Below are 14,309 nucleotides of genomic sequence, written 5' to 3'. Positions count from 1 at the left end.
CTCCAAATCGGTTTAGACCTATGTGTATAGCGAGGTCGTGCGCAAAAGAAAACGTTGTTTTTTTTAAGCTATTACGAACGCTATATCACCACCTTTAAAAGTAAGATCTTCGCAATAGTGTAAGAGAAACGCCACCATACACCATGTAGAGCTCCATCGCTCTTCCTCAACTGTAATTCCAATCCTAAGAATTTAATAAACTGCGAGACCTATTTATAACTTTAGGTATACACTAGTTAATATATAACAATATTCCTCATATTCCTTTCCGTATTAATCAAATGCTGTCCTACCTTCATCATTTATCCTGGCACCTTCAATGGGCTCATGCAAACGGGGGTCAGTGACCCGGGCAATGTTGGCAGCGGCGGGAAATAGCTCTGCTACCCAGAGTTGGGAATAATGGAAAGTCGGTGTTAGTTTTTAAGAATAGGCCGTAATAATTATATTAACTTAACGTTCGGAAAGAATAGTAGAAAAGCTGGGCCAGAACTCTTTTAAAGCCAATAGTAGCGAGTGTATTTTTAGTAGTTATTAGTTCTATTCTACATTAGAAGAGTTTAAGAAATCCGGCCGTTGTTTTAGTTATTTTTAAAATAATAATATCTATGAATATTGAAAAGGGAAATCTCTACACTAACTTTTAAGGATTGTTTGCGATGTGTCCTTCTACAAGGATTTGTTTTAACTTAACATTAAGCGTTTGATTTTTTCGTCAATCACTTCAAAATCAAAAAAAGTTAGACTTATTTAAAGGTAAAGACACAAATGTTACTTTCCTACATGAACGAAAACGCTGGCGTAGCTAGTTCATAAATAAAAAAAAATAGTCTTAATTACATCATATCAATTTCTGACTAGACTAAATCTACGTATACGAATTGTTTAACACAAGATGTGGTTGAAAGCACAATATAAATGAGACACTCACTGGTCTTTGCTATTTCCCATATGTAAGGTGTATTCTTTGCTGGCGACCCAAATAATAAATAAACAGCCTGAATAAACAAGCCAGTGTTAGTTTGTCAAACTGAACATTCTCAAACTAAAGGGCTTGTAGAACTTTTTTAATTTGATACGTACTGCGGAGTAGCGAACGGATTACAAGAGAAAAAACACACGCGTGCAGTTGCATTTGGCAGCGTGATTTGCAAATCCCAGTTTCGCAAATTATTTTTAAACTTTTCCAAAGCTTTTTACCTTCATAGTTTTCATTTTCCGCATTTTCCTTTTGATTTAATTAACACTGAATTTTGAAAATAGCTTTTCTGGTTAACGAAAATAGTTTTCGTGGAAGGCAGTTTTTTTCGTTTATCTTCTTTTTTGTAGAGAGCAGCCGCAGTTAGCCTCGAGGGGCGGCTTTGACGGTGCCGGACTACGTTCATCTTCCTAAAATGTAATGTCAGGAATAAAAGTGACAAATTAAAAACCGGCCAAGTGCGAGTAGACTTGCGACACAAAAGGTTCCTGAAACAGGTGTATGAGAAACAAATTTATTTGTCACCCAGCAACAAATTTGTGACCGTTGCAAACGTTGCCTAACCTCAATCTTTAGTTTTAGTTTTTGTTGTTTTAGCGAAGGCAAAAATTCATCATCTGGAAATTCCTACTGTCTAGCTACTACAGTTCATGGGATATGGTCAGACAGACGGACAGACTAACAAACAGACAGCCTGCGGACCATCAGTACGGTCTAAATAAAATGGTTTCTATTTGTTCGATCGGGAACAGAATCCTAAAAATTTACTCCAAGCTGGCTTTCATAGATAACAATGGGTTTAACTGGTTATGTCAAGGCTATTTCCCGCAACAACGACTTTATTTATGCTGTGTTTTTATTTGACAGTGTCCATTCTCTTTTGTCATCTGCATTTACGTGATGATTTCAAACCCTAAATTTTCCATTAAGAGAGGTTCGATCGATATCTGAAGATAATTTATATTGTATTTGCTAATTGAATGTCGCAGCCAAAATGTTCGGCTTGTATTGACACAGCGACTAAGTGTGTGCTCTCGCGCGGAGTATGTCGCGTACGTAAGTTAAGAGTCAACACGGGGCTTACTGCGGTACCTACCAGTTTGGGATTATGTCGGCATCCCGTGCTTATATGCTTGCACCAACTTTCCACTATCACCAGTATACCGGGATAAAACAACCGAACAAACTGTGATGTTCAAGTTTTGTTTATTTTTTCATGTTTGGATTATAACTTAGAAAACATGTAGTTTATATTTTGTTTGGATTAAATCCTCTTTTTACTAGATTAACTGACTATTCGTAATCGGCATTAAACATGGGAGTGTACCTATTTTTGTTTCAAAAAGCGATCATCCGCCAACCTTTAGAAAATGTACCCCATAAAATGTTTGCTAAATTTTTGCTTATTTCGCTTTGAGATAGATCACAGTCTCTTCAATTCGTTTTCAAAGAAGGTAGAGAACTTTCCTTGAGACTACTTGATTAATATTTCATTGTTCACATTTTACTCAAAGCTCAAAAATCCATCTTATCCGTAGCAATTTCGTGAGCCTTTTATACATGCACTTCCCTTTTCACAATATCGAGTCATATTGGTACTTGAGACTAGTTTCATGACTGAACAGCGTTTTGTTCAAACTCTTGAATCAAAGGCGACAGGGGTGACGCAGTGACTCGCGAACCAAACGTATCGGGAAACATGGCGGCACTGCAAATAGCGACGCACACTGCCGGCTTCATCGAAACAAACTTTACAAGAGATTATTGCTTTCTCCGTATCACATTCGCAGAATGTTATTTCAAAACAAGTTTCTGAAATACTCAACAATTTAGCGTTCTAATAAGGAAGAAATAACGACAATTCTTAATCCCAGACAATATTTTACGGTCTAAGCTTTACTTGCTCACTTAATTTTATTGAATTTCTTCTTATCGCTTTTTTGTATTCTATGCTCAAAGGGAAAACAAATCAATAACCATGCGCTTGTTTAAAATCAGTGTAAGCTAAAAAAAATCTTTTAATAAAATTGAAATCATGGCAACAGTCGAGTGATTAAATATTGTGAATCCTTTTTTTAAATGATATTAAAAAACCGTTCAACATATATCGCAGGATGTTTTTGAAAGCGAAGAGCATTTATCATGTTACTTTTTTCGACGTATCTGTCGGGGCCCTGTAGCGTTTTCTGTTTCTTAGTCTTTGAGCTATTGACAGTGCAGACGACACTTGTTCACGTAAAGGTCTCTATCGGACAATGTGATACGTACCGCCAAAAGCCCCAGGCTTTCTTTAGGCTGGCAAGCTTATTGTATCGAAAATTTCAACAGGATTTTTAACTAGTTTTAGTAAAACTTTTTATAGCCAACCACATTTTTGTACTAGTTTGTGATCCATTGATAAAAAAAAAAACTATGTTGATTAGCGAATAAGAGAGGCTATTGCAAGTTGGTGAAAAATAATTAAATTTTTATTTTTTTTATTTGGCACTAATGGCTTTCTTTTTTTATATCAGATTTAATGTCCTTCTTTTCATGCATGAAACGAAAATAAAAAAGAAAAACAAGGTTGTTCATTGGAATCGCGGAATAAAAGTATTGAGTTTTGAGTCGTAATACTTACATCTAAGAAAGCCGTATAAAAATAGAGTTCATGTGGTTCAATTATGAATGAGTCGAAGTGAGATTGTGTGTTACGTCCAAAGATGCTTCCTCTCTATCTGATATGTATGTATTTGGCAGGCAACAAGGGATTTATAAAATTTAAGAGACACAAGATCCACATAGGTTTATGTCATCAACCGAGTTTGGGTAATTCCTTGATAGTTCTCTCTAATAGTTTGAGTAATTAAACAAACTGTGCACCCATAGATCTACTTTTAATCCCTAAAGGCTCGTAAAAAGCAAAAGAAATTTTTAATAAGCTCGCATTTTTCTTTTGCTCGAAGCTCAAAATTTTTAAATAAACAGTGAAAATTGTGCACACAACGCAGCGGCGAAGAAAAATATTAACTTTAAGTACTTATAACTATCCGGTGACGGGTGCTCTGGTTCCGGAATGAGAAAGGTTTTTATGTTAACGTCGTGAATGTTTTAGTTTGAAAATGTTTGATATTATGTTTGATAAAATTCGTTGCTACGAAAAGAGCTTGTTTGAAGTTTAATCAACACTATTCTAACCATACTCGTATGAGCAACCTTACCTAGTAAATAGCTTATATTTTTCCTGAATAGGTCGTATTTTGAACAGTTGATTTCAACAGATAACCTATCTAATATCACATTTGGTTGACAAACATTGTAAAGAATTATAGCTACAGTTTTCTGGAGAATTTTCTTCTCAAGGTATTTGAACTAACCTTTTCTGTGTGTATAACTGCGAAAGGATCTAGTAAAATGAGCGTTCTATTGCTAAATTGCCGTTTAAAATATATATATTTTAACAATTCTATGATAGGTTCCACCGCTAGTGAAAGGCTTCCAAATTATTTCTTACTTCATTCCCTTTTGTAATGTCTACCGAAAATTTTAAAATAGGTAATATTCAGAGTATGGTATGAGTCGTGACGCATCGAATAGCGATTCAAATCGATAATCAAAGAATGAAATGAAAACGCCTCATAAAGGGAACAAGTTTTTATTTATTTGAATCCTACGGAACCCTAGTCCATTTCCTCATACCCTTTACGCAGTTACAAATGTCGTGTAGTTACGGATTTCCACTGCGTTCTTGTATTTCCCCGCTTTGATCCGTTCCCCATCTCAAAGTTTTAATGTCAGCCTGCATAGTTTGCGTTGTAACGTATTTTTTTATTATTTTGCTTTTTAATTTTTGCCTTTGACATTTATGGGTAGGAAGCATTAATTAAAATCAGAGATGAGATAATATTTTTATTTAAATCTACGACAACTCTGCTAGAATAAGATTAAAGAAAGCAAGAGAGGAAGGAAATTTTTAATGGCTTATAATGTTAGCTGGTATTTTTTTATACTTGTGATGGTGTAGAGTCACGTGTGTCTTCAACATCTGCGGTCTCATTTTAATTATTAATTTTATTCCTTAGTAGCTAATAAGATACAATAATTGAATTGAGCCTTTACTAAGGAATAATTTATAATCAATAGGCATGTATAGGCTCATATGTAAAAAATATAAAAGGAACCTTACTGAAAAAAAAACAAAATCTTTTGTAAAGACTGTAGTTTCTCAAGGACCCTGGGAGTGAGAATTATATGTATATTCGCAAGCTATTGTTTGAAAAACACCATACTCTACATAAAAATACATCTATTGTATTATGTGTCAATTGAAGTCCTTTATAGTTTTAATACATTTAGATATCCTATTAAAATACATAAATAATACAGAAAGCACTTTTTTCTATGCAATAACTATTCCGATATCTTTTCAAAATCGAGCCTTCCCGTGTCAAGAAAAATGCTCATGACATTATTTTATCGAAAAGAACCTCAATATCCTTGCGAGCCTTAAACGTAATTTTGTCGTGTTATCCCTCAAACTTCTAATTCATAAACAAAAACAGTTCACATGCAGAGTAATAATGAAAAGCATATAAAACTTTTGATTTCTGACGCATCACTCGCGGGACATTACACTGTACCCGATAGGGCTCCATTTTTACCTTTCGAGTATGGAACCTTGAAAACAAACCGGCAACAAAACGTAACATGAGTGAGTCTCTTTTTTTCTCTAAATGTTTATTTTGATTTTAGTACGTTGCAGTGTGATATGTGACCAGATATGCCAAACGGTACTAAGTATTCGGCTGTAGAGCCATGAGACGCTCGTACAGCTCTCAAATACCTCTCTGGCTTTAGTAATTGAATAACGAAATTCAACCGCATTTCAGTCTCCGCTAACGCGGCACACATCATCAAAATACGGGAAATGGGAATAGTTTGTAGGTTGACGATACAAACTGATTGCCCTTCCAACATGTTTCCTGCAAAACAGGCTGAAACTGCAAGCCGCAACTGCGTTTCCGAGATCCCGGGAGTTGTGATTAGATTTTACCAATATTCTGTCAAACAGAATGGACTTTTTTCAGAAACAGCTGAAAAAAATATTTGATGGAACTTGTCGGTTGACATTTCATCTATCATGATCGTTAAACCTTTGAATATTGGAACGAGATTCTATTTTTAGTTTAAAATAAAATCAGGAAGCTGAATATGTCAGGTCAAATAAAAAAAAAATAAACCTCGAATTTTATCATGAAGTATATCGGCCAGGAATTGGATTGGATCTTGCCATATTCAGTGCTTATACATAAAAAAGAAAGGTTTCTTTTGAGAAAATTAGATGTCTAAACATAATCACAGCTCTATGTGAACCCAAAACTAGACTTCTACTATCTTTAGATAAGATACATTTTTCAAAAGTATTATCATGAAAGAAAAAGACATAAAATTAGTTTGTAATTTAAACATAATTTACGTGACCAACAAGTATTACACTGACGTATATCGCATATACTAGCTTAATTGTTTGTAGTCGGCATCCTAAGACGCAGGCAGTATTCGCAATAAATTAGTAAAAACATGACGCTGTTAACAGCGTGAGTTTAGTGCAGCTTGCGACACAAATTATAGCATTAATTATAGAGATCGCTTCGTAAGTGGTTCCCTACTACAACAAGTCAACGAGTAACGTTAGATAAATGCATGCGCTTTACTTCCCAATCGTCTAGGAATTCTGCTTAGAGAAGGCAAGCTGGATGCTGCAGACCGTAATTTAGATAAAAAGTTCCCGACTTTTTCGTCACAAAGACCCTTTTAAATAAACCTCTAACGATATATCTGTAAGTATGCTTAGTGTACTTACAGAAATGTTTGTATCTCTCGATGGTTGAGACGCACTTCCAAAATACAGGAGTTACATTTTAACTTTAATAAAGTTTGATTCACATGTGTGCTTTTATAACATGCGAGTAACGAGGTTTGTTTAGAGTTTCACAGGCATGTTATGATTAATAACGAAAATACTTAGTTTGGAATCAAATTTTGTAATGTATTTTTGGACTTTCAGTGTTGTGTTCAAGAATGTAAAAAAAATTACTGATACAAAAATGTGGCAGTCGCATATAAAATTCTTGGTCATATGTATTTTTCAGTGGTTTTACTTAGCGCTCAGTTTTCTCCGTCGACGAAACTTCATGTCTCCAACAGCACCTAAAGTAGCGTAGATCGTTCTCGGGATTAAAGTAAGTTTCGATCCAAAATTAGTGGGTACACAGTACTCTAGCCGCAAAACTTCCCAGACACAGCGACTTACATCTATAATGGTCGTATCGATCAGAATCGGCAGAAATCACTTGAGTTTTTCAGAAAATTGTAATTGCGGAGCCCATAAATTATAGGACTTTTAACAAGCTTTTAAGCGGCCGACTTCGCTTATATCAATTTTGACGGTAAATCGATAAATACCGACGTTCACAAAAGCGGCATTTTAACGTTGTTACCGTGTTTTACGTGACTTAAAAATGTGTTTAAGCCAATATTTTTCTACATGCTTAAAAGCAACCAACTAGTATAAGAGATGCGTCGACAATTTATACTTTACGACAAATAATTAGAATAAAGTTCTTCACAAGGCCTCTGCGAGTTGGACCTGTGTCCCCATGTAACACAACAACCTTTAAGTACCGAATTTCTTCCCTTGAAGTTATACTGTGACATACAAGATATACTAACACATCACTTATTTTGGAATTGTCATAGAATATTATAATTAATTGATCAAAATTATGAATCGAGATAAAAACATTTTTTTCCTAAAAAAACAATAACATTTTCAGAGAACGTTGATTTTACTCCATGGATAAAGAATTACGTTAAAAATTTCTACACGCCATTCCTGTAATAAGTAGTAAGGTATGTCTGGAGCTGTAGGAATTGAGAGCAGCTAGCAATGTTGAATGACTTTATTTTGTTCTGCTCCACGTAAAGTTAAGCATGGGCTAATTAATAAGCTTAATTAAAAAAATCTGAAAAGTGTAAGAGTCATAATTAGATATTTATTTGTTAAAGTAAATGGAATGGTATTATTTGTGGTAACATTTATATTTAATGGTACATCGTATTAGAGTAGAAACTTAAAATATTTAGGAATTTCTGTTCGTCGACTGACGTGACTCAGACTATTCAGCTCAATGTATTAGGACGCATTTTCATTTGTCGTATGTTTGCCCAAATTCGGGGACAACCCGCATGCGGGCAAGCGCCCAAAGTTATTAGTCAGTCAATAACTTCATCTATACATTGCAAACGGGGACTGCCTTTCCTTCTCATAGCACCTATAGATTAGACGCTGACAGCATTATTATAGAATACAAAACTTAACATTTCTCCATTTTAAATATTTTTTGGCTAATAGGTACCTACGTCAACTTATGATGTTATTTTTTTATAATACCTATCGTGAGACTGATTCATTATTAAATGATGTAGCGGTTTACTCACGCGTATTTATCAGAGGTGCCCGACTCAGTTCGACTCGCGGTTGGGTCCGAAACTAGTCGGGCGCCCCTGATAAATACGCGTGAGTAAACCGTTGCATCATATAACTTATGATGTTCTTTCAAAGACGAAGTTCTTTCGCACCTCGCATGTGGGCGCTACCGACCGATGAAAATTGATTCCCATGACGTTCCAGATTATTTGTACCCAAGATGGGGGACTTACAGACTAATAAAAACCATTTCCTCCGTACGGGTCCTGCCGCACGTGTTTCAAATATCTGTCGTACCCCGCATGCGGGCGCTAACGACCAATGCAATGAGCCCTCAGATTAATTCGTCAACTTTAATGCTCGGAGCAAAGCCACTTGTCTGTGAGCACATACACGGATAAACAAAGATAGTTGAATAATTGCAATTTATTATTTTTAGTATATGAATTATGCATTAAAGTAGGCTTAGTAATTCTCGGTATGTTTGTAATAATGCGGATTATACAAACATACAAGTACGTTTTAATATGTTTTTGTTCTAGGAATCAGAACGCACGTTGGTGTAGAGTACTTAAATGGAATTGAGTTGGAAATTGGAATACACTACAAAATTAATTTTCAGAATTTAATTAATATTTTTTAGGGTTCTGTACACGAAGGGTACTCCTATTCACGCTCGATTGTATATTGGTCTATCCTGATTCATATCATATATATCATATCCTGATCTCATATATAGTTAAACTACAGTTTTTCTTACATATGATGATCAGAAACGAAAAAAACACAAAGAAAAATCCTTTAGTAAATATTCAACAGGTATTCAATACAACAAACATGATTTTGGACGTTTTTAGATAGAGTTGCGGTACCCTTTTGTGCACAAGCTCAACTTTTAATTGACCGGATTTTTATTTATTTCGCCACTATGTATTTTATTTATTTGTTATTGTGAATTGTGAGTACGTTTGAACGCTTAAAATTCTATCGGAAATCCCTACATACATAATAAATGTGAATTTACGTTTTTCTTGCTTTACGCTTTTATGCGAAAAAATGAAAAAACATAGGTATATCCACTTAACCGATCATCTTGAAACTTCATACACATGGTCTTAGAGGGATAAGAAGTAAAATACAGTTCGTCTTACTAGACTCGATTTAAAAAGAGAAGTAATATGCATTCGGTGACATTTCACGCGGCTGAACTCGCGGTCTATCGCTGGTATACTACATTTGGAACCTCTAACGATAAAACCATCTGTTTTGACCACTGTAACAACTGCCCAGATCAAAAATCAGCAAAATCCTATAATTATACCGAGAGACAAATCGAACAAAAACATACATATTTTTTTTGCTTTAGACTAAAGCGCCTATTCTAATTTGTCTGTTTCACTGGAAAATGAACGGAGTATATAATAATTATGGTTATGATCATATATGGCAATATTGTATACCTACTAGTATTAAATTAATTTAAAAGGTGAAGCTATGTTACTAGAAAACTCTATCAATAAACTATTTCTCAGAACGTTTAAGTGTGGACTAATATGACGTCTTACAATATCAAAGGTTGTTTATTTTTCTACTGAAACCTAGAATGCTACTTAACTCACAAAATCCAAAGGAAAACGGTAAGAGAATTTCTTTTCAAGAATCACAAATTTATTTTGTAACTGCAAACGTGTGAGCACATGACTCTAACATCGTCATCTCCTGACCAGTTAAGTTGACCGACCAAAGAGATCTCTAAATACATTTGAATTCCAAATTTAAGTCTTTTTAAATTCGTCTTTTACTGAGCAGTCTTTTCTTAAAGCGTTGTTTTTTTCATCATCACACAGAGGAATATGAACAGCTATTGATTAATTGCTAAAGGCCATGTTATTGAGTTAAGGTAACACGATCGGAGGTAACTAATTCAATTACAACAAGAACATTAATTGATATGTTCCAGGCTAAACAAGAACTAGCAGACTAGTTGAATTCATAACAGGAAATATGATTACGTAGCTAAGTGTTTTATAACTAAACAACAACGCTCCGTAATGAACTACTGAGAATTTAGATTTAACTTTGTAATTTGCTCAGTTCCCACAAACCGTTTCGTTTGTTACGTCATAAAACATAGGATAGTTAAAGGAAGCACTTAGATTATCATGCCTGTCACTATTAGGAGCAGTTGATCATCAATCTTCCAAACCTTCATCATCAATTCAATATTTTTTCTGCTGTTGTATTTTTCGATGTTAGAACCAAATAAACAGGTAATTATTTTTTTACTTATTTGTAAGTAAGTTAAGTGACCCTTTTCTTTCGGATTTGAAAAATCATGAAATGACTTTTGCGCTTTGGGTTCAGCTGAAGGGAGTGCCAGACTTCTAAGTTCTACATATCTCGGGTAGTGAGCTACCCAACTCACCGCGCGCAGGCAAGCGCTTGTCGCGTGGCGGGAGAGCCATAACGTGAAACTTGGCGATCCTGGTTTCAATTAAATGGCAGTGGGGAGTAGGAGCAGCGAGCACTTCCCACTTTTTAACATGTTCTGAACTGTGCCCGTGTATCCGGACTCGTGTATCAGCGACTTTGCAAATATGAGAGTCTCTATCAGCAAACTATACATCAGGTACCGTGCACGGGGGTGTTTGTCGTCTGTTTATAGCACCCCGACGGGGGGCCACATTTTGTGCAGTGGATGTGGTCCTAGTTCTTCAATCTTTTGAAATTGACCCCTGATTCGGGTCGCAGGTTTGCTCGTACTAAATATGCGGGTAGTAGGAAGTATTAGTTTCAGGGTGCATGCTAAACTTCTAAGCTTGCAACACTGTTGGCGTCGAGTACATTGACGAATTCCGGCTGTTGAGCTTTGTTTCTAGAATCAGAATCTTCAGGGATGTTTAATGACTAATATCCTTGTCTAATATGCGGTAAATGATGTGCGTCGAATCGGGCAGAATATTGCTGTTCAAAAGCCAGAATTTTATAAATAATGATTTCGATTGAAATTGAATTCTTACATTAAACATTTATTTCAATTGTTTACGGAATACAGCATTATTGTATTTCACCCATTACACAATCCAATGTTACTTAAAATAAATGTTTTGGATTACAATCAGCTTGAATCAAACAGAAACCAAAATAACAGTTTCGTAGAAAATCGGAAAGAATATTTATATTCAATTGTATTTATTGAATGCCCAAATAAAAAAATCATTTAACAAATTCATATTTTACACATTTACATAACGCGCTCATTTCTGACTATCTTTGAGCTCATTATAAGCCCATTTTGGAGTTAACAGATCATCATCTAAGACGTTTTTTATAGTAGCACACAACACGTTAACGTCGTTGCAAATCGTCAATTCTTACAAAAATGTTGCAAAAAGAAATGCTTTCAGAAACACACTATAATTACTTAGCAACATTCACTGGAACGCATTAACGACCCTTTAAAGATGCAAAACGCAATTTTCAACGCCATCAAACAGCCTACAATCACTCTAGAAGTAAGTCTTACATTGGCGGAAAAGAGACAGCGTACTACACATCGTATACGGCGTCTCTCTTCCACAATCGCATGGTGGTTACACTGGTCCCTTATCTTTCTGTTGTAACTACTTCGGTCAGTACTTACTCGTGATCCTCTTTGCGTACGTCGCAGTCCATTTACAAAATCACTTTTGTGCATCCCAGACCCTTTTCAGATGATACTGCAAAGAGTACTTTTTCATAGGTTGAAGCAAACCCAATTACTTTGCTTACATTAACAGATTTTTGTTGACGTGCGGTTTCAAAACAGAATTAATTGAATTCTGGTTCGAATGCAAAATCCTATGTCCGATGTATTCTCGTTAGGCAGATAATTCAACAGAACCATTTTAAATGTTGTTTGAGTGATAGATATATTTAAATTGCTGCACTGAATCTAAACCTGTGCTGGATTTTTTTTATTTTTTGTGTGCATGTACTTTTGTATTTAGATATCGGTGTTCCGGATTGTGTTGAGTTCCGTACGTGGCGTCTACCGATGGGCAATTTTATAAAATATTGTCGAACGCTAACTTTATTGAATAGGTTTTGGAAAAAAGGCTTCTTGCTGCCTTATAGAAAAAAATGACACTTCTAGACGGCAGAATATTTAATTTACTACTGATCGCTGTTTATTTTGTTTATTATTTTTGATTGAATGCATGTAAGTTACCTGTATGCTCTAAAAGCTCAGGTATTTTAATTAAATACTGCATACTTGCTCGCATTTAATATTGTATTGGCGAAAACCGCTCCTCGCTCATCGTTTTTTGTTAACCGATATTCAGTTAAATTTTGGCTCAATAAATTACTGGCATTTTTTAACTTAGGGTTTTGGATGAAAATAAAGTGTTTAAAAATATTATATGGTGAGTAGAAGAATGCCTCATGATCAAAAAAAACTCATATTCTCATCTTAAGCTAATGATTGTTGATTGACGTCTCCACAAATTTTCAAAAATATTGCTTCATGAAGATAAAGCAACATTATATTTAGTGAAACGAGAGCTCTATTATATGAAAAATAAAATTGAAGTGAAGAAAGTGAAGATTTGTTTGAATCTGTCATTTTCCATTTTAGTTTTATAAGACGTGTTATGATTGATCGAAATAAGTAGATTATTTAAGATTGAATATTACCAAAATTGTCTCTATGTAACTAAAACAACACAACGGCCCTACCAGAATCAGTTAAATTTCAAAATCAGTAATAAGATAAAGGCCGTTTTAATATCAAATTACGATAGTATTCAGGGTTTATTTTTTCCAGAATGGTGTTAACTTCAGTCCCGGTATGATGTGTTTGGGGCAAGCGCGTGAGGAAGACAAGATGGCGCCGTGTCTCGCTGCTCCTGGGGCACCACTCGTGGTGGAAGCACATCTCGCGGGGTTGCTGTCTTGGGGCTACGGCTGTGGATACGATAACGATCTCCCACTCGTCTATACCAACATACAGCATCACCAACCGTGAGTACTTTCTACAAGATTTTATTTTATTTATTAAGATTTATACCTTTACATAAATTTTAATAATTTGTATTCGATTATTTTTTTTAGTTTCTTGTGTTTCTTTGTATGTATTCAAATCTTGCAAGTTTGAATCGATTTACGATTGTTCTTGGGTGAATTTCCCGGACCCAAAAATTGCGTGGCATCGATGAAATCGGTACTAAAAAGCATTGTTATAATGTTCTAACATTTTTTTTTAGGTAGATGACATAAAAATCTATCTGTAGCACTAAATATTTTATTAATATAATTAATAGGTTTTCCAAAAAAAAAAGTTAAACCACATAATCTTTCATCGCCGTGTTTGTCCACGACTCACCTTGATGTATTAAAGTCATCATTGATCAAAAATGTATCGTTATTTATATTAAAACTTAGTTTTATTTGGTTCGTGAATAGTTAGAGTATTGACTCGGAATACATTTATTCAAATATTTACACAATACAACGTATGGTTAATAAAAAACCATTTGTCCCAGAACTACCTTTCATCGCCATGTCCTAAACATATTTGAGAATATTGCATATTCTAACGTTTTGCGTCGCTCCCGTTTTGCGTTAAACGTTGCATATAAGTAACGTCGAAAGGCTAGACAAGGAACGACATGTGTACGTGCCTGCGTTTTCGAGCTATAATTAAAAGTATTCAATTTTTTTGGTACTGGACATTTTTTCTTTCATCGCCGTGGATAGGTCTAACTTCTATTTCAATAAGTTTTTAATCTCGATTGAGCATTCAATACAATGCCATTTATATTTAGCTTATTTGTAAAGTGTTCATTACTGTGAATTATTACCAGTTTTTTAGTAAATTGA

The 14,309-nt window shown here is 34.9% G+C and overlaps 1 protein-coding gene across 2 annotated transcripts in view; it reads left to right on the top strand.

Annotated features, from left to right (window-relative positions):
* The window catches only part of LOC113493957 (trypsin beta-like), a 34,716-nt gene that overhangs the window by 18,978 nt on the left and 1,429 nt on the right, over positions 1–14,309 (top strand). For both annotated transcript variants that reach the window (XM_026872007.1, XM_026872006.1), the window contains one exon: positions 13,255–13,451. In XM_026872007.1, coding sequence (XP_026727808.1) covers positions 13,255–13,451 — 197 coding nt within the window. The remainder of the gene's footprint in view (positions 1–13,254; positions 13,452–14,309) is intronic.

The sequence above is a fragment of the Trichoplusia ni genome, chromosome 5 (genome assembly GCF_003590095.1).
Source record: "Trichoplusia ni isolate ovarian cell line Hi5 chromosome 5, tn1, whole genome shotgun sequence".
Lineage (NCBI taxonomy): Eukaryota > Metazoa > Arthropoda > Insecta > Lepidoptera > Noctuidae > Trichoplusia > Trichoplusia ni.
Note: the sequence above shows the minus strand (reverse complement) of the source record. Positions and strands in the feature narration are given on the sequence as shown.